This window comes from Accipiter gentilis, chromosome 24 (genome assembly GCF_929443795.1).
Source record: "Accipiter gentilis chromosome 24, bAccGen1.1, whole genome shotgun sequence".
Taxonomy (NCBI): Eukaryota; Metazoa; Chordata; class Aves; order Accipitriformes; family Accipitridae; genus Astur; species Astur gentilis.
This window is the reverse complement of record NC_064903.1, coordinates 7,985,238-8,009,556: the sequence shown is the minus strand read 5'-3', so window position 1 is coordinate 8,009,556 and position 24,319 is coordinate 7,985,238. Positions and strand designations below refer to the sequence as shown.

Genomic DNA, 24,319 nt, shown 5'->3' with positions numbered 1-24,319 from the left:
ACACAAAAAAAACCAAACAACAAAACCAACATACTTCCAGAATTAACTGCCAGATTATTTTTCTACAGAGACAGCAGCAGCATGCTTTTATTTTGGAAGGCCAGGCTAAGCAGAAGCTGTGCTGCAGCCAGCCAGGCAAAGAGAGGAGGGAATGCTCCTTCTCTTCTTCCTGAGCAAGTCTTACCTGCCAGGCAGCCTCCTCCTTTTCACACTGTGGGGATGGAAATGCCTCTGACTGCACATCACCAGGATATTCTGCTTCATCAGTAGAGGTCAGTCACCCCCTCCTCAGTGCTGAGAGCATTTAGAAAGAGAGCAGGAGGTGGGAAAAAAAGCTAGAGGACAACATAAAAAGATGGAGAGGCACATACAGGCAGCAGAAAACCAAAAGCAATAACCAAGACACAAGGCAACAGAACAGACAAAAAAAAGAAATACTTCATTAGGACCAGCTTTGTGCTAGAGTCATCACCCTACTGGTGACAGAAAAACCCAGCGCCTCTAGGCACATCTCACTCTTGGCTCTTCCAAGGTCAATTCCAAACCTCTATGTTTTCCAAGCACGAAGAGAGCGTTCCTCCAAGGCTCACAAAGCACCGTGTCCTGCGGTACTGCCGGCGGAACAGGGCGGAGGTCGGACTCTGCTTCCCCAGCGAGAAGCGCTCCGGCCTCCCGGCAGCGCGTGCCAGTCCTGGAGAGATGTCGCACTCGCATCACACATTGGAGCAACACCAGGAAGTTTACCTGCGAATCGCCCTCAACGTACACAAGCACAGGTACAGTAATGGAGCAGAGAAATAATTAGGCACAGATTTGACTTTGCTCAGGATTAAAGAGCTTATATTCAAAGTAAAAAAAATAAGTTATATAACAGTCCCCACAAGCTACATGAGCATCTTTGAGCGTGGGCTCCGCGTTTACCTCCAGTTTTTATATTTCACACTTCACCATGGTATCTGCACATGTCAAGCAGTGCTGCAAGGTAAAAACGCACTGAAATTATCTCAGTCGGATACAGTGATGATTAAGGTGCATTCAGGAATTCTCGGTATGGGAGACCCAAGGTAGAAATCTATGAATCAAACTGTACTGTTAAACTGGTCAAGGACATCTCTCTACATACGTACACAGCAGAGACAAGACCTCACTATGCATATTTCTCAAGAATAAACGCATTTTCACACTTAAAAAGTGTGACAAATCCTGTGGGTTTTTTTCCAGAAATAAAACTTTATTTTTATTGTCATTAATACCAACTTTACATACAGGTTTATTTCCCCACACTGCATTTCCTTTGCTTTTTATTATTTTATTTAAAAAAAAAAAAAAAAGGCATTTTTTTTTTCCTTCCTTGGTCAAGAAGAATAAGGGAACTATGATTTTAAATGATGTCAAATTCCTTCTTGTTGGACATGTGTTTTTGCTATTACAAAACTATTAAAATGTGAAGGAACAAGTAATATCAAAGACACATACAGTAACAGCACTACTGCTTTTGGGTTGTGCTAATATACTTGAACAGAACCTGGTCAGTTCTAAACGTCTAACAACATTTTAGAAATTATATTAACGAAGTGAAAGACTTGAACGTTAATATAACCCACAACAAGAAAAATGCAGCATCTCTTTCTTTAATCGAGTATCTAGGAAGCTCAGTCTCTGGTAAAATGGGACGCCTAACCTCAGTTTGCTTGAGGCATAATAAGCTCGTAATGCCCAACCTGGCCTTCCTGCTTCAGCTGGTCTAACAGATCCTCCTTGCGCCGCTTCCTGCTTACCACCAAGTATCTGTTGTGCCCCTGCCCGTGAGATTTACTTTTAAGACCATATTTTTGGGCAATCTGATGTATCTGCTTCCGCTCATCCATGGTCAGTTCTCTAGAGAAAGTCAAGTCAATGTGACTTTCTGAGCGTGCATAGTTTCGAATGATCTCTTCAATATCTCTTTTAGCGATTTTGTTCACCCTTTCTACATCAAGCCCAAGTCCTTCCCTTTTAAACTGCTCCTTCACTGAAATAGGCTCTCTAATTCCTTCACCATCTTTCCCCAGGCCACCACCTGTCCAGCCCATCTTTCTTAAAATTTGATTCCCAATATTGTCTTCTTTGATCTTCTGTTTGAAAGCCTCTTCCGCTGATCGACCCCGAATCTCATTTCTGGAGATGACGTCTTCGACGGTGCCTTTCTTCAGGTTATTAACAACAGTTGGCTGAGTCTTTTTGAGGATTTTCACAGCTTCCTCTGCTGCCTCATGCTTGACAGATTTCTTCACTCCAACTGCTTCTGCGATGAATTCATCTTCAAGCAGCACCTTGCATTTCCATCGCATGCCAGTCATCCTTTCAAAGACATACTCCACCGTCATCTTGTTGAACTGGGCGGTGTCATTCAGCGTGCACACTGGATTATTGGAGTTCTCATAAACCACGAGGTCCTTCAGGTCCTTCTTCCTTCCGGAGCCCCGCGACGAGCAGCCCACTTTCTGAACCTGGGTCACTTTGATGGCTGCTATATTTGACTGCATCTTCTGCAGAATTTTCAATGCCTCCTCAGCTGCTGCGTGCTTGCTGGTCTTTTTAGTGCCAAATCCCTCGGCTAGGCAGTGATCTTGCAGATACACTTGACAACGCCACGAGCGGTTGGGCATTAATTCATATTTGTATTCAACAGACATTTTGTTATATGAGGCAGAATTGTTAAGTATTCCTATTGCGTCACTGGCATTCTCTGTGAGGACGAAACTAGTCCAGTGTTTGTTGGTATTAGTGGAACCTTTTACAGATTCAGTACCAGGCTGCATTGGGACACAGTCCCTGTTGGCAACTACGAACTCCTCATGAGGTTTGAGAGCAGGAGGGAAATCTGGGCGACTCACGCCTGCCTCGCACACCACCAAGTCTTCGTGATAGGTATGTTTGAACTTCCGCTGAACAACTCTAACTTCCACAGACTTCTTCAGCAGCTTGACTGCCAGCTCCGCGGCTCGATCCCTGGATCCGTTTTTGCTGCCGGCGTAACCGGTGGTCAGGTAGACATTCTGACATCGCACCTCACAAGCAAAGCCATCTGTTAAGAGCTTCTTGCTCTTGGGGAGGTCAGCAGGGGCAATTTCTTTCAGAGGAACATAAATATATTCAGGATTTGTCTTGCATGCCTGAATTGAACGTGTCAAAAGATACGTATAGTTAATTTTATCGGTCCCAGTGTTTGCATCTGGGTTTGCAAGATTTTTCCAGATAGCTGCTGACAGTTTCTCGATAAAACTCTGCTTCAGCATTATAGCCGACGGAGGGAAAGTCTCTGATGCAGACTGGACAGCTGCAGGAGAAACTGCCACCTGCAACACGCTGCTTGTGGTAGAGTCCATACTACTGACAGCCTTCTTGGCTGCTGCTGCCTGGCCTGCAAAGCCAAACCCAGCTGAGTTGGAGAGCTGGGGGTCTGCCTCCCGTGCACTCACAAAAGAATTTGTACAATTTTCAGCTGGCTGCGCTATGCTGTTTGTATTTGCCTCCTGGTTCACCTCCTGCATTTGGTTATCCAGAGAATCTTCCTTCTTGTCATCCTTCTCAGCACTGGTGACAAAGTGTATGGGTTCAAAACGTGGTCGCACCCGGAACCTGGGGACCATCTTTTTGGGTGGCTCGGGAATCTCTTCCAGCTCTGGACCTACAGAGTGAAAGAAAATGACAAAATTACCAATATATGCTATGACAGGGAGACAAATGTTTTCACAGAGTAATCTCCAGGAGGAACCTGCAGGCTCTGAACATAAGATTTCCACTTCTTTGCCACAAACCAGAAGGTTTCTTTCCAAAGATACTCAGAATTGATCAAATAAGACCACTCATTCTTGCACAGGTCACTACAATGGTATTTCCAGCTCCACAATTACCACACAAAAATCTCTACGTATTTAGTTATGTGGATTCTAGGTCCAAATTGCTTGCTCTGCCCCCCAACACTGCCCACTGAACCCATCCAGTCATTTCTGAAGTTAATCCATTCAAAGCTACCAACACAAGTAAATACTATGGCCAATAAGACAGAACTCCAGAGCGGGACTAGAGCCTCAGCTCTGACTCTGCCGCAGGCTTGCAGGCTGATCTCAGATAAACTACTTTACCTTCAGGTCTTCTCATTTGATGGAGGAACGCAGTGATACTGAACCCTCCTTTCCAAAACACAAAGGGCTGTTAATGGCAGCATTAATAGAAGCATATTTTCTGTAAATGTAACTATGCTTGGCTAAAGGACACCAAACATGGAGAAATCTGCCCAAACCTCAGGCGACAGCTGCAGTGGCTGGGGGGGCCCATTACACATCACTGGTAGACCTCTTGTTTCCTAGCCAGAAGAAATGCAAATGAGGCAGAATATTCTGATATGCACAGCTGCTGCAGAAATTGAGAATCAAATAGCTGATAAGCAAATATGTTACATCTAAAAGATGGTTATACAAGACTTCTCCTGTGAAAGATGTAGCCCCCTGAAGTAGTACATGTGTGTAATTCCATCAGGGAGCAAAAGGCCACCTCAGTGCCTTGGAATGAGCTGTCTAATCCAATGCCAATATATGCAACCGTAATATAGGTCAGGCAACACATCTGTCTAGACATCACACTACCATACTATATTTATCATAGCCTAGTTCATTGCAGATGAAAAAACCACTTCGCATACAGCATAAACATATTTAAATCAGGTGACAAAGCTCATACGCATGCGTTAAATCCTTTGGCTGTCAGTTTTCATGAATTATGGCAAGGTTTACATTTCTTGCTCCGTTTGGTATTTTGATGATTGCACTGCAGCAGCATCTAAAGGCTCTCACCAGCAAAACAACTCTTTATGCTGTCTGTGTAATGTGCAATAGAGAACGCCACCCCTCAGAGCTGCTGCCTGAGAGACAGACAAAACATGAGAGAAAAGCAGCATTTTCCTCAATTTTGCAGCTGGCCCACGGAAGCACAGAAAAATTGCTGGGTGTCAAAGTAAGGGAAGAAACTTTGGCAGAGCTAGGGATATATCCAAGCCTAGAGGAGTCCTGCGCTGTCTGACTATTTGTGCTTTAAACAGCCAAACTACTGACTGACGCTGCCTCACAAAGCAAGGGCCTGCCTGCTCGCATCCACAACCTGCAGCTGCACACCTCCGGAGAGAGGGCAGGGAGCTCTGAAGGTGCTGGAGGAGAGGAGCCAGCGGATGGAGCCACTGAACTGCCAGCCCTCTCTTCCTGCTGCATTTCCTCCACTGGAAAAAGCTACAGCTGGAACATCAGCCCCTGAGACCATGGGAGTGGGCTGACATATGCGGGACTCTTCCAGGCCCAGTAGGGAGGGGGGGGCAAAAGAAAAAAAAAAGAAAATAAACCTCTCCCCCACAATGCTCCCGGCAGGTCATAACTCAAAGTCAGTAAGCTGAACTCCACATCTCCATGCACATGTAAAATCCCTTCTCAGGTCAGAATATCGCCCCTCACTACAGTGAAGAAGGGCAGACAGATATTTCATTACATAGATTCAATTCCTACCACTATCAGTGTCGAAAATCAATTACTTGGTAATTTCAATGAAAAATGATATTTTCTTAAGCATAAAGGGAACTCTGAATGAATTATGCACACCCCACAACATGGCAGAGGAGGGGAAACAGCTGCAGTCTAGCAGATTACATCACGGTTGCTTCTCTTCAGTTTGCCATGCTGGCTCTCTCGGAGGCAGCTCCGTGGCAAACTGTTGTCCCCATGCTCCCAATAATGCCCACCAAACAGTGACAGGGAAGCATCTCCTTTGACACACAGGCAGGTATACTCACTGTCAGATGGAGAGTGGTATCTTTTTAGCTTCCTGCTAGGGACCAACTCGTATGTCCTCACTTCCCCGATATCGATGCCTTCAGCCATCTTGAGAACCTTCTCCATGACCTGCAAGCCATATCTGTGTAGATTCAACAGCAAACCACTTTAGAGCTGGTCCCACAGGGGCAACACACACACATGCACACACAAGCTTTATGCAAAACAAGAACTAAAGCTGCCCGAGACATAGTACCTGGTGCAAGGGAGATGCTCCCCCTGATTTTTCTGGCGTATTAACACGGGACCTGACCGCCGGCCTCATGCCGTAGCTAGTTCAGTGCTAGCAGACAGCTTGCACACCAGCTAACAAGCTACCTGGCTCTAAGTGAACCCATTTGTGAATAACAAACCATGCAGCCACCAAACTGACAGTGTTTTAAACTTAAATACATTATCTGTCAAAATATAACATTTGGCAGAGCTACTAGGAACACAGAGGCATGGAGAAGGAGGACTCTCCATGGGCATCACAGCTTCAGTGAACTAAGCGCAGGAGAGACTGACTGACACCCAAGTCTTGTCTGGGTCAGCAATCGCAGACTGCACGTCACCAATACTGAAATCGCAGATGTCAGATGACAAAGGCACTGCTCAGCCTTTATCGACCACTCTTTAAAAAGCCATACTAATTTCTAGCTTGATAGCTGTAACTGAAACGTTTTAAATCCCTGATTCAGGACAGAGGTGAGGTGGCTGTAACCAGCTCTGTGCAATCCCTGACCCTGCTGCAGCACACTCGCAGTTCCACAGAGGCAGGACACACACTGTACAACCCCATCCCTCTTGGCCTTACATCCCTAACCATCTAAGTTTTCCATTGCTCTGGGGATCTCTCACACGTTTTCAAGCCATTGGCATGCTGAAGCTGAACAAGAAAAAAAAACCCAAATCTTTCTAACCAAGGAGAAGGTACAAACATGGCCTGAAACTAGCCTCTGACAGCTTTGCACTATGGTTCAGGAAGAAGAAAAAGCAATCTTGTACCTGTTCCATGGTGCGCTCACCTTCAAAAGTCAAAAGCATCAGGTCACTGCCCACAGACAGGAGTCCAGAACCGTCCCAACAGCTAGGGCTGCAATAACTTGCACCAGCTGTTGAATACTACTGTTCCGAGGGCTCTGGAAATCTACTCACTCTCCACTCAAGAAATGCCCTTCTTGTTCCTGATTCAGAGGGCCAGGCAGAAATTAGATCTATTTGAACTACTAGGTGAGAACCCTGAACACACACTACTGCAGTCCCTGCTTCACCTGCAGGTACCGAGCACAGCTCAGCCCCCAGCAGAGAGGCAGTTGAACCCTGCATGGGAAGAAAATGCCAAGAGGGATCAAATGGAGGCGGACAGTGGTGATCCCCTCATCCTCCTGCAGCCAGATGGGAGAAGGGTAGGAATCTCTATTCCTCTCTCTGGCTTACAGGGAGAAGAGTACATTACCTGTGATGGGAACATGAAGGACGATGCCCTTTTCCAGCAGGGTGCAAGAACAGCGTTAGATTTGACATGTGTCACTCTTCTTCACAAAGGATGGAGACGTTTTGGGGCTCAGATTTCTGCCTGGGGGGAAGATCAACCAGTCCCAACATGTGTTTGTCTAACCTGGTCTTAGAAGTCTCAAGGTGTGGAGACTGCACATGGAGGCAGAGGAATCCCATGCCTCCAATGCATAATTAAAGTCTCCCTGGTGTGACTTAAACACGTTACCTCTTATCCCGATCCCAGTAGCTCTGGAGCATAATGCTTTCCCCCCATTTTGCAGCCACCTTTAACACATCTGAGAACACGTGCATCTTCTCTCATCCACCCCTAAACTAAATGAATCCTGTTACTTAACTCCTTCCTCATAGGCCATGCTTTCTAAGCCTTCTGGGCATTCTCCCCAGAAGAACACTCCCTCAGATTACATCAGCAAAGACTCTTGATTTCTATTTACTCTGACAAACAGGTTGTCTTTCGCTAGCAAGTGATCAACATTAAAAAAAAAAAAAACAAAACAAAAAAACCCCCACCAAACCAAAACCCAACCAACTTAAAACAACAAAAATCCCCCCAAATCTGAAGTTATTCACTTGACACAGCAACAACAGCTCTTCCCAAGCAGCAAAAGGCAGTTCCAGAGAAAGCTGTTACTTCCCCAGACAACTCTAAGTAAAGCTGCCGACTGCTCTTTAACAGCACAGCGTGTTCACCATGCCTGTGCAGTGTGTTCACATTTGTGCGCAACACAAGCTTTGGGGAAACATCCTCACTGATAACCGCTCTGCACTGCATCATGCCTAAATCTATTGCTTGTGTCTCCCTTGAGAGTTGGAGGCAGAGATGTTCATCAGGGAAAGTATATGCACTTACAGGCTTAAATTGCATAATTTTTTTAGGATTTGAGATCTTGCCACATAGTTCTTCACTTCTGCTATCAGCACCCTCTAACCATATTATTGCATTGATTCCCAAAAGCACTATCACAAAGAAGATGCTCCATTAAGACAGTGCCTAAACACATTAAGATGAGCTAATGGACCAAAGAGACTATATCTTAAGAAGAAGATATGCTCAATTTCAGTATACTACTCGAGCTTTGGAACTTGAAGCTGTTTTAAAACTACATTCAATTTTGGTGCTTGCAGAGCAGAGTAGTTTAGTACTTGGACCAGAAAGAAATAAGAAAACGTGCAGTTCTACATTTAAAGACGTTGACTTGGCTCTGTACAAATGACACAAAATAGTCCCCAACGAGGCTGTGGGATAGCCACTTTAATAAAGCCGAACTATACCTCTTTCAGTGTTTACAAGCTCCTCTGTCACTGCACAATTTGCTGAAGTTAGTCGTTAAGCAGTTGCTTCTGTCTTTAAAGCCTTATGTCCAGTTAAAAATAATCACAACAGCAAAAGCGTCTGTCAGGCCACGGGTGACGGTTTCTGCAGATCTCCACAACCTTGCCAGTTACGGTACGGCAGTTTCTGCACGTTAGGAGTAATCCTAGTGAAGGGAAACCTCTTCCATTCACCAGGCCTATTTCTCTCAGAAAGACCGAGCTTCGAGGCGATTGTATCGGCTGCTTTACGCTCAGAGGGATACCTTCTTCTCGCTTAAATTACGAAAAGCTTACCACCACGTGCTGAAGGCGTCCTCGGGGGTGGGACATCAAGAACTACTTTCAAAACACACGTACACTACACTTTTTCAGCAGCTCGCTCCCCGCCGCGAACAAATCCACGCGTATCCGAGCAACGAAAACCGCCCAGGAACCCGGACTTCTCCCGCACCGGCCCCTTCCGAAGCCCCAGCTCCCCTGAGCGTTACTTTTTAAAAGGATCCAGCCCAGCACCACCGGGCCACGCCGGGACACCCACGCCTGACAGCCAGCGCCAGGCCCCGGCAGACAGCGGGGCCGAGAGGCCGGGGACCGCCACGGCCACCCCGGGCGGCCGCCTCAGGGCCCGGGGCCTCCCTCAGGGCCGCCCCCCCGGCCCCGGGCCCACCTCACGGCCGGCACCGGGCCCACCTCACGGCCTCCCCCCCCCCCCCCCCGGCCCCGGCAAGCCCACCCCGTCTCGGCCCGGTGCCGGGGGACGCCCCGGCGGGCCTCACCTGCAGCCCATGAAGACGTGGTTGGTCCAGAGGACGGAGAGCGAGAGGAGCTGGTCGATGGCGGCGCCGGGGTAGCCGTGGAGGTGGCGGAGGATGAAGCGGCGGCGCAGCCCCCATTGCCGCTCGGTCTCGTTGTACTGCCGCCACTGCTCCAGCACCGACTCCGGCACCCGCTCCGCCTCCGGCTCCGGCGGCGGCATGGCGGGCGGCTCGGCGGAACTAAGCCGCGGGGCCGTCCCCGCCGGTGTTCGCCGAGCCGCCGGGGCACAGAACGGGCGGCGGCGGTAAGCGGCCCGGGCGTGACCGGAGGGGAGCAGGCCCCACGTGCGGGAACTAGGCCGCGGCTCGGCCGCCGGGGACCGCGGCGCACCGGACTCAGAACCCGCCCAGGCCCCGGGCCCGGGCCCGGGCCCCGGCCCCGTCCGCGCCGCTCCCCGCTGCCGGGAGCGCTGTGAGGGGAGCGCTCCCCTCACCCGCGCGGAGAGGAGAGGAGAGGAGGGAAGCGGAGCGGAGCGGCCCGGCCGGCGCCGCGTCACGTGGCCGCGCGTCACGAGCGCGCGAGACGCCGCGAGACGGCCCGCCCGCCTCAGCTCCGCGCGCCCTCTGGCGGCCGCCGCGGGGCAAAGCCCGCCAAGAGGAGGCGGCGGCGGCGGCACCGGCGGCCCGTAGGACCGGCTCTGGGCGCCGCTCCTGCGGGTCCCCCCCGACCGGCACCGGGTTGGAGGAGCCCGAGGCCTTTCCTCGCCCCTCACCGAAGGCCCGGGGGTGGCGTGGGGGTGTCTCTCGGCGGGGCTCGCCACAGCCCAAGCCCCCCACCCCCCCCCCCGGTCGCGTAACGCTGGGTGCGGAGCTGCCGTTACCGGGACCGCGGGGATGATTCTGCCCGGGAGGTGAGGAAAACCGCCCTCAAAACCGCACACCCGCCCCAAAACGCGCCTTTTTTTGGGTTTTGGGTTTTTTTCTCCTCAGCGACCACCCAACGGTCTTCTGAGAGAGCAGGCCCAGCCGCTGGCTGACCCCCAGCAGGGCTCGCCTTGGGGCGCGAGTTCCCTCAGCCGCGGGCCCGAGCCGCCAACACGACAGCACGCAGGCAGGCTTTCGTATTTTTTTTATTTAAAATTTACATTAAAGTTAGAAAGGTATCAAGCTAAACAGCGCCGGTTCTTCAACGTTCAGTCGCGCAAATACGTAACTCGGTGCAGTTCTCGCGCGCTTCCATGTGTAAAAAGGAAACAAAACCAGGAATGGGGAGAGAAGATCGGAGCTCGGAAAAGCATGCAGTGAGCAGACCAGGGCAGGACGGACGAGCGAGAAGTGCGAGGGCTGGCTCCAGCACGCTCTAAGGACACTGCACCCTACTCACGGAGAATCTGCGTGGATCACTGTTGTTATTGTTACACCAGCTGTCAGCATCACCTCCCCCTCCTGACACCGCTGGCTTTTTTCTAACTTTAAAGAACAAGAGGAGGTTTAGTTGGGAAGAAAAAAAAAAAGTACCACTCGACCCACATCCACCAGCTGATGGAGCTTGTTTAATAAGCTGGGGGGACACAGGAGGACACCAGTGAAAACACACAGTTCTTCTTACTTTATTTCTTTGTTAAATATTTCGTGGCTGCCAACAGAGCAAATTGCACCATGTTTGTATTTCCTTTGACTCTGAATGCACGGTTTCCAAAACCAACCAAACAACAGCATACTGAAAATATTCCTTAGGCTTCACACCTCATGGAAGCCCATGACATTTATATTATTAAAGACAAAATTAGAAAAAAAATATGCCCATAACAATGTTTGAAAATGTATTCGCTACATCGTTAGTCCAAACATCACTTGTCTGTTGCTCTTCAAAATTCCAGGTAAACAATCAGTTCCCCCGTATTACCCTGTCTTGTCACACAAATCACAAGACACTTCAATTTTAGGTACCATGCAAGTCAGTAAAAGAGCTTCTTTCCAAGACACTAACACTGAAGATTTGTCCCCCCCCCCCTCCCCAGACATAAGACCCTTAAACTCTTCTAGAAGTGGCAGTCTTCTCCCTCAGACCCAGTGCAGCTGGCGAAGACAGATTAAAAAAAGCTACAGAGAGAGAAAAGGGAAAAAAAGAGAAAAAAACAGAAGATTAGCAAAAAAGAGAAAGACATTCAAAAAGCAGGAAAAAGAGATGCAACGTGAAAACAGCTGACAGGAGAGATGGAACCTTGGGGTACCTCAAGTACTTCAAGGAAATCACACAAGTAAAAAAAACCCTTTTTTCTTTAGTCTTTAAAAAGACTCTACATAATTTTAAATGACATTCTAATAAGGCAAATGGTCAGGAAGAACAGCCAGTGACCTGCAGTATAGTTAAAAAAAAAAAAAAAAAGCCACATTAAATAAGTTCTTTTAGCAGATAATCTGGAAATCACTGACAGACCGATACTGACTGGTTTGAGGAGCAGGCCGACATTCGACAGTAGAGGAAGAGGTAAATACTCAAATTATTTTAACTTGCTTAAAAAATAACAAACAACAAAACAAACCACAAAACAGTCAAAGACTTTTATGGGAAATAAAATTGTATTTATGGTGAAACAGAATACCTGAGAAAATACATTGCAATCAAGAGTTTTAACTGCTTTGATTGCCGGAAATGGAGGCCAGACTATCGTTTGATCTGAGTTACTGCATAAGGTTTGCTGCTGCTGTGAGCAGCGAGCCAGACCAACACGTTGTATGCAGAAACTGTTCATGAGGCTTTAGCATCATGCAGGCTACCTTTCTATTAAATTCTCAGCAGCAGCTCGCACTAAAACCAGCATTACCTAGCATGGCTAGGTCTGAGGCATGCTTATCTTCCAGAAACCCAGGACTGGAAGGGTTTTTGTTGAAACTATTTGGCAGCATGCATCCTGACCTTTCAGCAGGGTCAGGACGTGTGGATTCACCCACCTACAGAGAACTTAGCCTGCACACAGTGCGACTGAAGGATCAGGGTCACAACAAGCAAGTCTGAAATGGAAATGAGGATTACATGCTAGTCTTCAGGCAGCATGAATTAGCAAAAGAAAAAATAAAAGCAAATAAAAAAAGATAGATGATGCCACAAAAATGACACCAAGAATAAAGAGAAAAGAGTTTTTTATCTCTCAACTATGCGATAATTAAACTAAGGTGGTGTTGTCATTTTAACGTCACCAATAAATACATTTAAACTGCGTTGTTACTTTGCCAGCAAAAATAACTCACAGAACTTATTTCCACATCCCTTATTCATCTGGGTGGAGAGGGACCAGGAGAAAGGGGAATCCATTAATTGTAGAGAAAAAAATTATTGTAGTATTTAAAGTTGCAGCATCCAAAACCTTGTTAGGACTAATTTTACATTGTTTAATAAAAGCAATAACCACCAGTACATAGCAAAGACAGAATCACAGTGAGGATATAGGAGAGAGCAAGGGTAACACCATGGAAAGGTCACAGCTGAAATGCTGTCACGTTTTATTAGACCCTCCGATTTAACAAGTAAATGAAGGTCCATTCCAGCTCATTGTATTCAGGGGTAATTACTCAGTACAGAGCCATGGGTTACTGTAAAAGAAGGGCAAGAGAAAACAAAAAAAACAAAAGTAGTAAATGTTAACCAGAATTCACTGTCTGATGAAGTCTTTATTTAAAAACAAAAGTCATCCAGAAATACACAGAGAAGACACCTGCAGGCAAACCACAGTTGCACCTGGCCAGAGTGAACTCCTGGGCCCAGTGAGCAAAACACCCTCCTTTTTAGTGCAAATCTTGCAGTAAAACAAGCCTTTTGCTGAATAGAAAATATAAGAAGCAACCTGCCAGCACCTGTACACTTCTTAACAGATGCCAAATTAAAAAAAATAAAAGTAATACTTTTTGCATTAAAACCAGAAATTGTTGGAATCACTGAGAAGAAAGTCAAAGAAACATCATCGTCTTTCTTCACAAACACTGATATGTACAGCAAGGTGACCAGCTTTCCCTGAGATTGGATCCAGGATGTGCATCCAGGCCAGCACACTGAGAGGGAGACAAGGCAAGAGATCCTTCGTGACCCCTGCAGCATTCAGAGAACACTTAGTTGCAAACCGTGGATCCAAGTTTGAGAATCCCCCAAGCCTGGGGACTAGAGGTCTGGAGTCAGGCCCATGCCTGTGAGGGTGTCAAGTTTTGCAAAAAGTCCTTTAAAATTATTTGAGTCACACACGGCAGCACAGAAGGGGGTAATGAAGGGTTAGATACAGCCAATTAAAAAGGGGAGAGGGCAGCCGGTCTCTTGAGACAGCACGTCCCACCTCACGGCAGCCTCGGGTTGCATTCACAGCAGTCCCAGGACAGGAGCTAGATGCACACCACCAAGCAGCCGCGCTCTCTTACCATGCAGCCCTCGCACAAAACGGAGGGAGAGGCAAAAAGCCAAGCAACTGAGAAGAGGGGACGCTAGCCCTACGAGCACTCGGCAGCTGCTATTGCCCAGAGGGGAAGAGGTATCAGCAATGAGCATCTCTTGCCAGTTCCACGTAGGCTATTGCCGAGTTCTTCACAAGAACAATCATAACCCAGAACAGCCAAGGGTGCGGACTCTTGCTTAAAACAAAATGGTGAGCGCAGGAAGGGAGCAATGAGTAAAGGTGAGCAAACAGGCACAATGGCATAGCCGCGTGTTAACTGAATGTGGGGGCATTGGCTTCTGGTGTGAAGGGAAAGGTTCTACAGGAAACCCGAACTGAAAATGAAAGAAAAAGGCAGATTAATGGTTTTATGGATTAATAACAAAAAACAAAATAAGAATATAAATGTTTCCTAGCACACACACACACAAAAGAAATGTTGCTAAGTGTTAATAAGGTTTAATTTGATTACAAAACGTGCTTTATGCAGACACACACATGCATACACACGCACGCACACTCAGCAGTGGGATGAATCAAATTTATTTTCTAAAACAATCCTTTCACAGTTTTGCAAGCTACAGGACTCATCAACTGTGACTTGTCTGTGTCCGTGCAAAACAGTGGAGCCGTGCAATACTTTATGGATCAATATGGAGAGTATTTTTTTGAATTCTGGAAAAGTACCATATATACATATTTAATTTAGCAAGGACAAATGCCCATTGAAAAAGGCACTGTCTGCGTTTGTATAGTGGGAATAAAGAGCTTCATTTGATTCAAAGCTCAGCACACAACAGCGTACAGTTATGAGGACTGCCAAAAGCAATCCAAAACCAACAAAAATCAGTAATGTTCACTCAAACTGCACTTTAGCCGTGCCTTCGTGCTCAGCACCAGAATGAACACTGTTATTCTTTGAGCTTATTTTTCCACATTCAGAGCCTGATAAGCAGAGAATTGTTCTTTTTATTGTTTTACAGTTACCGTTGGCAGCAGAGACATTCATTCAACCAGACTGCTCAAGACGACTGCAAGCTCCAGTTCGAGTCAGTGCAAGACCCTTCTGAAGCTCTTCTGTTAAGTGGAATGTCCCATTGAAATTAAATTCAAATGCCTCTCACTGACAGCGTAATGTTTACTTGCTTTTCCATTTCCCTTGGTGGAGCTAAGAGGGAAGGAATCCTGGAATCAGCTTTTCCTCATTTAAGGGCAGACTGTTAAGTTAGTTTGGACTGTATCCTGGAGAGAATGGAAATCCTAGCTTTGTCTGCAGGGAAGTGTGGACTCGAGGCTGAGTTTTTTAGGGTGTTTTATAGTTAAGTGGTGCTGTACCAACAGGTCGCTTCTCTGAGAGACCTGCCCACCTTAGCCTGGGGTGCTGTCACTCTTGCCTTGGGTAATAAGTATCACTGCTCTGTCAAGAAGCAAGACATTCCTGTGTGAGCTTTCTTTTTCCTCTCACCAGAGAATCAACAGCAAATTAAAAAGGCTCAATTAAACACACTCAACCTAGCTATGAGTAGACCATTGTCATGAGCAGTTTAACCAATAACCCTAATGAGGATGCTGCTCTCCTGCCAGGCAGGTGCATTTCTTACACATCTTTGTTTAAATGAGCCTTCATTTTACAATACCTCCTGGCATTTTGCACTGCAGACACTTGCTTATGGCCAGGTTTGTTAACCTTTTCAGGCAACCTTATCTGTTCCACAAGCCTGCCCGTGACTATGTGGCCACCTTACATCCCTGCTCACATGAAGGCAGAGACACTCTGGACAGAGCCACAGCAACTGGAGCAGAGCAGACTCACAGCATAACACCACTGACAGGTCCCTGCCCCAGTGGGAACTCTCCACGCCTTGGCAAAACTCCTCAGAAGCTCGGACGCTGGGCTTATTCAGGGTCAAAGTGCACGGGTTGGCTTTCGGGACACACCTGGAATACAGCTCTCTTCTACCACTAGCCTTACCCTAACCATGGGCGCACTTGGCACGGCTCCCAGGCGTGTGGGTCTGTGTCTGTCTGCTACACCTGAACCTCCAATCCATGGGTGACCCATCTAACTTAAAAATGTCGTAAAGTCTCTCAGTTTATCTTCAGAGCCTTATCTGCTAAATGCTCAGCCCATCACTTCTTGCAGTTTTGGGCAATCAACTATAATCGGTCAGCAGGTGAATATTGGTTTGGTTACTTGCCAGTAGCTTCTTTAATGCCCCCTCATACATACACACACACACACACACACACACGCAGTTTGGTGATTCTCTGGTGCTTTGGGAAAGGGAAAGCTCTAGGTCTGGCAGATTTTACCATCTGTTAGTATGTGAAGAGAGGGATAGAAACTAGTCTTGCATCTACCTTCACCTGCAAGTTAACACTACAACTTGGGGGGACGGTGCGGGGGTGGGAGGGAAGGAGGACAAGGGGAAAAGACATTCTCATGGCTAGCTAGTTCTATCATCAGCGCATCTCCATAGCAATTGTTGCCATAGTATCAACATGGCCTACGTTAATTTATTTCTAAGGGCGACAGAATAAAGAAAATGGAGCCACCAAAGTGCTGGGAAGGTCTAAAAGGCAGAGAACCTAATCCCTATTTCTCTACATTTCATGTCCTAATACTGAGTCTCTCTGCATTTTACTTTGCAGAATCTTTAGACAAACTTCATTGCATCCTTTTTCTACAACTGCATATGTAGGGAGAGACTGGTAGAGCATGTATAGTAAGGGTGAAAGCAGAGAAAGGCAGAGATAACACTTAGAGGCTTCTCGACTTGCACAGGATCTGCTTTTTTAGGAACTGTAACTGATCCCACTGTGAGGTCTGTATTAGTTAATGACGCTTACCAGGACAATGTGCCTCATGCACCATGCAGCCAAACAGCAGCTAACTGTAAAACAGCATACACGTAAGAGCTAATAATGATGATAATGATGTAACAACAACAACAACAAAGAAACCAAGTCAATGATTAGTGCAAATTACAGAGCTTGGGTTTAAAAGAGTGACCTGTGAAAGAAAAAGGCTAGTGTACTACCAGCCACTAGTAAACAAGATACAATTAAGCTACAGCTTGTGAAATTCATGGATTGTTAAGAGATATTTATAATCTAAGTACTGAAATGAATTATTAAGGACAATTGGAGAAGTTACAGAGTAAAAAAAGCAGCACTATTTCTAACACAGCTATTTTCCTGGAGGAGAGAGAAGCCTCCTAATATCTTCCCAAGCCTTACTCAAGCACTGACCTATCTCTTTCATGGAGTTTTCTGTGCCTTTCTGTGTCCTTAACTGACAGAGGTACCAATGCTTTTCCATATGAATGCGCTTGGTGTCAAGGAGCTCTTCTGAGATCAGAACTGCTTCTAGGAACAAGAGTGTGACTTGGGCCACAGTGACTAATTGCTCATACTATAGGCATGTCATCTCCCTTTTCTGCGTTCCTGACCCTGACTGATCTCAGGGCTGAAGTCTGCAGTCCTCAGTGTGCAGGTGTCTGAGGGCTCTAGGCACAAAAGAACTCAGTTGTGTAGTCCTCACACAGTCCAGGCTGGGGAGAGATGTCTGTCCCCAGTCAGTCTCAGGTTCCTCAGTATAAAAAGATATTAAAAGCCCCTGAAGGTAATTCAAAAGAGCAAATCAAAATATACAGTAGAAAAAGGAACGGACAAGCGAGAAAAGGGCAGCACTAATTGCTCATCGCAAAAGAATGTTGACATTGAAGCAGCTCCAGCTCAAAACTAAAAAGACTGAACCAGGATCTCATTCTGGTTATTGGGTTTTTCCTCTCTTGTCTCACTTGATTCCAAGCTTAACAGTCAAGGGCTATTCTCCCTGACAAACAGACCTGTCAGCTCTTCGGGCGTGTGCCATATTGTTTGTATTAACAACATTTCTCCATGTATTTAAGATTGCATAGTGCAGGCAAGATTTACTCTGGATTTGCCCCAGGGATGTGCAAAGAGGAGATTATGGCAGTGGCATAGAAACCGGACCCTTGTTTATCTGTGCACCGCTCTTTGTACACACGCTAAGGTGGCACAGCACTCCATTTCAGGCAACGTACCACAATGAGAAGAAAAGGAACTGCTCATTGCTAGGTTAACCAGGAGAACTGTTTCAGCTGTACAGCTGGTTGCTCCTGAGCAACGGCAGAGCATTAGGAGCCTGGCATGGGCACTGCCAACGGCCCTGCCAACGGCCCAGATCATAGGACCCTGACGAGGGGCTGGATACAGTCACACCAGTCCCTGGCATCAGGAACTCCTGCTAAAGCCATGCAGTATCTCTCACTGTTTCTGTGGAGGGCAAAAAGCTGATTTAGGGCTGGACAAGAGTGCTAGCACTAACAAAGAGCTATGACCTGTCCCCTCATTTTGCAGCCTTACATTTTGCAGACTCCAGAATTCAAGACTATTAGTCTCCCTGAATAATTTCGACACTATAAGCTTTTTCCCAACCTAAACAAATAAGAACCTGAGACAGGACATGCTCCTCTCTGCGGGTAGTGGGACATCCCTGCTACCCACAGCCTAGCCTTGGCAGCCAGTATTTTTCCACTTCATTACAAGCACTGACAGACCAAGGGAGGAACTGGGAATCTCTCCATCCTCTCCCATGCTGTCAGCAAGCAATGAGGGAGGTTAGCACTGCTCCCTGCTCTTCAGGATGACAGCTAAAGGTAAAATGCTTCCAGCTACTGCTCAGCCTTACTAGAGATTAAATCTGGCTGCAAACCTTCCCCTGATAAGAACTGGCTAGGTTGGGAGAGAGAGAAGAACACCCAGAAAAATAGTAAAGAAGAACCATTACCAAAAAGCAAATACCACCGGGTCAGCAACTTACTTTTTTCTTTCCTTATCTCTTTTAAGAGTTTGCGATCCTCCAGCCTGCTGAGCCTGAGATTGGAGCAATTCAGCTGCTGTCTTCCTTTGTTTAAATGCATTTACTTCATCATCCAGAGACTTCTTCTTATCCTCTAGCTTCTTTTTTTCATCCTGATGTAACTTCTTCAGGCGATCAAACTTTTCGTGCAGCTAGAGGGAAAGGAGAGAGGTGAGCAGGACCCAGTGCTACCAGATATTCTGTTCACAGGAAAAAAACGAAGATGGAAGGATCCCATGAGATCTGATCCTGCAAGTCTCCGTTGGTCTCTACATCATTTTTAGCCCCCTGAGCTGACACTGCATAGACAAAGGGCAGGGAACAGTCTCCTTCCACAACAACTTACAAACCAGGCACTGTTCCAGTGAGGCACCACTGCACAGACTAACAGTAGGGGATTGAAAGAGTATAATCATAAAAATATTTTAATCCATTTCCAGGGGTCTCTGCCTTTTTTTTCTCTAAAGGTCAGTAAATAAATGGATTTTTCACAATCCTAAGGAAGTTGTAAGGACATATTTTTTATATAACAAGCTTATATCAGGGGCTGTTTCTCTCCTCGAGTTTTGCTACACTGCAACTCTCCATCAGAATCAAGACTACGGGACTTTCATGATGCAGTAGGTTGTACAGTACAAGCGCTATGATCTAGTTTTGTCCTACAGGATGAACACCTTAATGTCCCCATGACCCCAGGTTAAACTTTAGGCTTCTTGATAAGAAAGTCCTCAACCACACTCTGCAGAAAGTGCTTTGGCAGCAGCTACCTACTTGGAAGTGGATCTATCAAGAGACACAACCATGAAGAGACAAGTACTGCAGTCTTCACCTCTTTTTCAGCCTCCTTCAGCTCCGCTTCTTTCTCCTTGACCCTCTGGACAAACATTTGCCTCATTGCCTCTTCCTTTTTCTGCAATTCCCCCAGAAACTCATTTCTTTTGGCTTCATAAGTTTCTTGTAAGCTAAAAAGAAAGTCCAGTGATATGACTTGGGACAGTCTGCTTCCCCTGAGCCTCTGAAATCAGGCCCTCACCAGGAATATTGCTTTCCCACAGCACATTTGCTACTCACCCACCCATGTGTGCCCAAGATTGTCTTCATCCAACCATTTTTGAGGTCTGTAACCTATTGCACTTTCATGTACATTGAATGCTGGGCAATTCAAAGAGCCCAGCTGGCAACAAAAACTAGTTCAGAGGGACACTGCTGTATCCCTGCAGCACACACATTTCTACTCCTATACTTGCAGTTTCACAGTCAATTCTGCACACGGTCTCTGTGTTTTCACCTTCTCTCACTCAGCCAGCACCTTTGCTGAAGTCTGGATTTATCTGACCTGGCAGGTTTTCTTGCAGCATTGGCTCTTTACATGCTCTCTCAAGGACACACACATACACACACAAGCGCAGCGCATCCAACAATGCCTCTCTTGAGCTCTCCTGTCTCCTCCAGGGTTCCCACCTGAAGGGTTTGCTGTCTGGATCGGTGTCCTTGAAACCCATCTCTTCCAGTTTACATCGCCGGTACAACTCATAGTGGCGCGTGTGGGTCTGTTCGCGAAGGTCTTCCATGTTCACGCGGATCAGCATCTCCCGCAGCTTCACAAAGTCGCAGTGAGCTTCATTCTCCACTGTAAGAAGACATGATAAGGAGTAAGATGGGGGCAGAAACAAAGGTGTCTTCCCACATTCCCTACCTGTCTACTCCTCCAATAGGTTTAACAGCCCTTCCGAGCAGAGAAAACTGTCACTATAAGCCTGACACAAGGATTTAAAAAAGGACAATTCCCAGTGAGATGTAAGTCCAGCAGGCCCTTGCTCCTCTTATGAGAGCCCTCTGCCTGCTGGCAGAAGTGTCACCATTCGTGCCACGAAAATCCCAGGGCTTAACTCACCCTGCACTGTGCCCCAGGGGTACTGACGAGCTTTCATCATTTTGTTTCCTATTTTCAGTTCCTCCGTGCTTCCGATCACTGCAAACGGCAAGTGGGCCTGGAACACATTTAATGATAGCCATGTTAGTCCCTCTCATCTCTGGCTGACTTGTCAGCACACAGATATTAGCACAGCCACTGAGCAAGACAGTCATTATGCACACGCTAATCTCGGGGAGTCTAGTCACTGGCCACTAGCCCAAGACAAGGGGGGAAAAAGGAAAGGTCCTTTTTCAAAACCTTGTTAGTGCTACCACTCTACATCCTCTACCTGGCTGATCCTCCCAGCCACAAGGTCTCAGGTGAGATGAGCCAGTGCAAGACTAGCATCAGAACGACAGCTCGAACAATGCGCTGCGCGGCTGTGACTGCGGTGCTGTCCTGGGGGCTTGCCGTGGCTGAGGAGAGAACATCTGCACAAGCACAGAAGCAATAAAAGAGGTCTTGGAGCCTTCTTGATTTTATCCCCCCACCACTCCCTCAGCTCATACTGGAGCACAAGACAACTCGCCCTATCGGATCATGAGACCGAAGTCCCTCCTTCACAACCAGAGTAACAGCTCTTTCCCCCCTGCTTGCTTCGGCCCTGGTGAGGAAGGGCTGAACAGGTCCCTGCACTGAGTCAGCCTCCGCATCCATGTGTGCCCTGGGGTCTGCCCCAGGCTGAGCTGGGAAGGACTCTGCATTCCCTGGGGCTGTGCCGAGCCTGCCCCCTGCTAACACTCCATAGTGCCTCACGCTTCCTGCGGCTGTGTTGGGGCTCATCCTCAGCTTCCCCCCTTCCCAAATTCCACAGCACGTCTTTATCAAAACTGGTTCTGAGAAACCCAAAGGAGTGCCAATGGCTTTATAAAATCCTCATGATGTTGATGCTACATGCAGCCACTGCTAGATGGCTGCATAGCTAGAGGACAAAGGAGGCCAAATCCAGGGATCACACCCATGAGGAGGGATCCTGGGCACAGCACAGCAGAGCTGTACCGCTAGCTCAGCTGTGCCTTGTTATGCTCTTAAAGCTCAGACACACACTCCACAGAGTACAGTTGTTACAAGTACCTGAAGGCTGACTAAGAACAAGAGGGATTTGCTTTTCAAAAATTCAGAAATAAAAAATAGTCACTTCTTAGTAAAGAAGGTACTTTTTGTCTTCTGCGGAGAGACTAAGAGACTCACCCAGTGCAAGCTCAGCAGAGTTGGAACAGAAACAACTCCCAACACCTCTCTAGGCTCAGAAGACTTCACCTTACACTCCCCTCATTCCTCAGACTCAAGCAGCCAAGCAAACCCCCCCAGACACTGCTATCATACTTTGCTGCATTTATCTGTTGTGCAATAAGCAAGATCCCTCCCCACCTCTGCTTGCTCCTGGTAACTGTACTACATTCTGCCAAGCTGCAAAGAAGTCAAGCACAAGGTTTCAGCACTTAAAAATAAAGTTGCCAGCTCCCTGCACCCACCCCTTCTGCTGAGTTTTGTGCAGTGACGTTTGTTAGCTAGAGCTTCTGAAGTGCACTGAGTTCTGGCCAATTAAAAGGGCCCCACGAAGCCAACTATATGGAAGATCAGCGACCCTGGATTGCTCTCAAGAGCAGGTTGTGAAGTTTTAATACCACAGGTTATCTGAAAACTTGGACAAGTTCATGACAGCTGGTACAAGCGAAGTATTTCAGAGATGATGTTTTCTGCTTTCAGAGTGTGGCTTATACAGTCAAACTGCAAATACAGCAAAACTGCCTGCAAGCACTCACAAAGATGGGCTCTTCAGCCTTTATTCCTTGGCCTCCCAGCTCTCGCATGGGACACGCAGAGTAAGTGGGGCTGGTGGTCAGTCTGATGGGGCCACCCTGGGCCATGCAGAGGCTCTGTGCACTGGGGCCTCCTGGGTCACTCTCCACGCCAAGTTACCTTTGCAATCATACTGACATGCCAGCGCCTGGAAGGACACAGGCCAGCATGGAGCTGTGCCTGCTCTGCGCCCAGTAAGTTCCCTGTGGGAGAGGCCAAGCAGCAGAAAGAGGAAAGGCGTCTCCCAGGTTGAAGGATTCTGATTTTCAGCAGAAGACCGTCTAATCGCAAAGGACAGAGGATACAAAACACTGGAGGGGAAGGAAACAAAGCTGCCTCAGCTGAACAGCCTCCATACCGCAACATGAGGGAAACTCCCCTAGCCAGCTTTCAAGGGAATAATTTGCTGCCTCGTTTCTACAAGCTGTTGTTTTTCTGACTTCAAGACAGGCCACGCACTATCCACAAATGCTTCTGCAAACAGAGCCAAGAAGACTCATCAATGGTCCCTGTGGAGCAGGTCACTGCCTCTCCACTGGCTGCAAACAGGCCTTGCACGTCCCGTGGCATCCCGTTGTGCAGCCACTGTCAGGCAGCCTGACAGGAGAGAGGGCAAGCAGAGACCCCAGGGCTGAGCAAGGGCCACATGCCACCTTCGGCTGCTCTGGGAGGAACCGGAGACATCACACCACAGGGATATGCTGGCTAGTGCCGGGCACTGGGTGGGCTCTTCACCTACTGCAGGTCAGGCTCCTCACTATGGGATGTACTGGAACTGGTCTGTACCTGTGGCCAACTGCTGGAAACTCTGGAACGCCCCAGGTACTAAACCCCACAGAAGCTACAGCCTCCTCTGCAGGTCTACACAGTGCTATTTCCAGAGGAAAAGCCACCACAGTTCTGTGGCACTTGAGGTTTCAGGCCAGCCACTCCCCCTCCAGGACAGAGGATCAAGCGAATGTTCGCTAGTGGCAATGTGCTTCCCACTGGTGACCCTCTCCTCCACAGCCCACCAGAGCTGCTCACTTGTCTCCTCTTCCCATCCTGCCACTTCTGGGTGAGAGCTTCCAGACCTCCCTGTTGGCTTCTTGAGACTGTCCGTGAGGAACATCCCATGGTCAGCTTCTCTGACAGCTGTTAAAGCTTTTTGTTTGCTTCCTATCCAGATCTCCGGGAGAGTGAAGTAAGGGGATTTCCAAGGGACAAAGCAAGCGATGGGAGCTAGAGGAACAACCTGAGACAGTGGGAGAAACACCATGCTATGGCCACACAGGCACAGCCTGAACCTCAGCCGTCCTCAAGCCCAGTTACCCTCAACAGCAGAGTCACTTCCTCCACTGGTACCAACTGTTTGGCTGCTGTCTTTGACAGGGAAAAAGTGCTGGTGATTTCCTTCTTCCATCAGCAAGGAAGTTCCAGCTCCTACCATGTGGGACAGCTCATGTAGCTGCATGTAGTTTCATTTAACTAGCAGGTGCAGGGAGAATATTTTCTTCAGTAATTAGACTAATTCATTCAAATTGGAAAAGCCAATAGGGAGTTGAAAGAATAGGAGAGCTTGTTTTTCTTATTTGATTTAAGAATAAAATCCAGATGGGAAGAGACCTAAAGGATTTTAGACAGTGTCTTCTCTGAAATTGTAAATATATGCTTGGTGGGATTCTCAAAAGACCAAATCAGTTTCAACGAAAATCAAGCATCTTGTTCTGAAGATGTGTTTAATCTGATTATTTTCTAAATACTTCACTTGACGCTTTTGTTCATGGTTAAATACTTTTGTTTCTGATCATGATGGCACAGATTTTAAGTCCTTCAGTTAACCAATTCCCGCCAGATCAGGCAATATTTTCTCTGTTTAGTAAGCC

General features: G+C 47.4%; 3 protein-coding genes across 17 annotated transcripts in view; all 3 read right to left on the bottom strand.

The window, feature by feature from the left end:
* STEEP1 (STING1 ER exit protein 1) overlaps nt 1-24,319 on the bottom strand; it is a 58,785-nt gene that overhangs the window by 15,616 nt on the left and 18,850 nt on the right. The gene's annotated exons all lie outside the window — the stretch shown is intronic.
* Nucleotides 1,197-9,848, bottom strand: NKRF (NFKB repressing factor). Of its 9 annotated transcripts, XM_049828183.1 has the most exons (5): nt 9,449-9,527; nt 8,631-9,011; nt 7,297-7,416; nt 5,819-5,940; nt 1,198-3,670 (listed from the first exon to the last, which is right to left on the bottom strand). In XM_049828183.1, exons 3-5 carry the CDS (start codon nt 7,362-7,364, stop codon nt 1,683-1,685), a joined length of 2,178 nt encoding a protein of 725 aa, XP_049684140.1. In that variant the 5' UTR covers nt 7,365-7,416; nt 8,631-9,011; nt 9,449-9,527; the 3' UTR covers nt 1,198-1,682. The 9 variants fall into 9 exon arrangements, with proteins under 9 accessions (XP_049684139.1, XP_049684145.1, XP_049684140.1 ...); XM_049828184.1 differs by lacking the exon at nt 8,631-9,011 and having other exon boundaries at nt 9,449-9,537; XM_049828185.1 differs by lacking the exons at nt 8,631-9,011; nt 9,449-9,527 and adding an exon at nt 7,564-8,616.
* Nucleotides 10,867-24,319, bottom strand: part of SEPTIN6 (septin 6) — a 32,104-nt gene continuing 18,651 nt past the window's right edge. Inside the window, exons 6-11 of one of the 7 annotated variants that reach the window (XM_049828197.1) lie at nt 20,631-20,727; nt 20,198-20,366; nt 19,566-19,698; nt 18,698-18,888; nt 16,699-16,742; nt 10,867-13,021 (exon numbers count right to left, since the gene is read on the bottom strand). In XM_049828197.1, the coding sequence (XP_049684154.1) occupies nt 16,739-16,742; nt 18,698-18,888; nt 19,566-19,698; nt 20,198-20,366; nt 20,631-20,727 (594 nt within the window). In that variant the 3' untranslated portion in view covers nt 10,867-13,021; nt 16,699-16,738. Of the gene's footprint in view, nt 14,184-16,698; nt 16,743-18,697; nt 18,889-19,565; nt 19,699-20,197; nt 20,367-20,630; nt 20,728-24,319 lie in introns of all 7 variants that reach the window. The other 6 variants (XM_049828196.1, XM_049828190.1, XM_049828191.1 and 3 more) reach the window with 6 other exon arrangements.

Bases quoted from the DNA above. Each gene is read 5' to 3' on its own strand.
- NKRF (XM_049828181.1), bottom strand. From the start codon at position 9,648: ATGCCGCCGCCGGAGCCGGAGGCGGAGCGGGTGCCGGAGTCGGTGCTG. The intron at 5,941-9,448 runs GTGAGGCCCGCC...GAATCTACACAG, and splicing joins CACGTCTTCATGGGCTGCAG to ATATGGCTTGCAGGTCATGG. The intron at 3,671-5,818 runs GTGAGTATACCT...TTCACTCTGTAG, and splicing joins ATACCACTCTCCATCTGACA to GTCCAGAGCTGGAAGAGATT.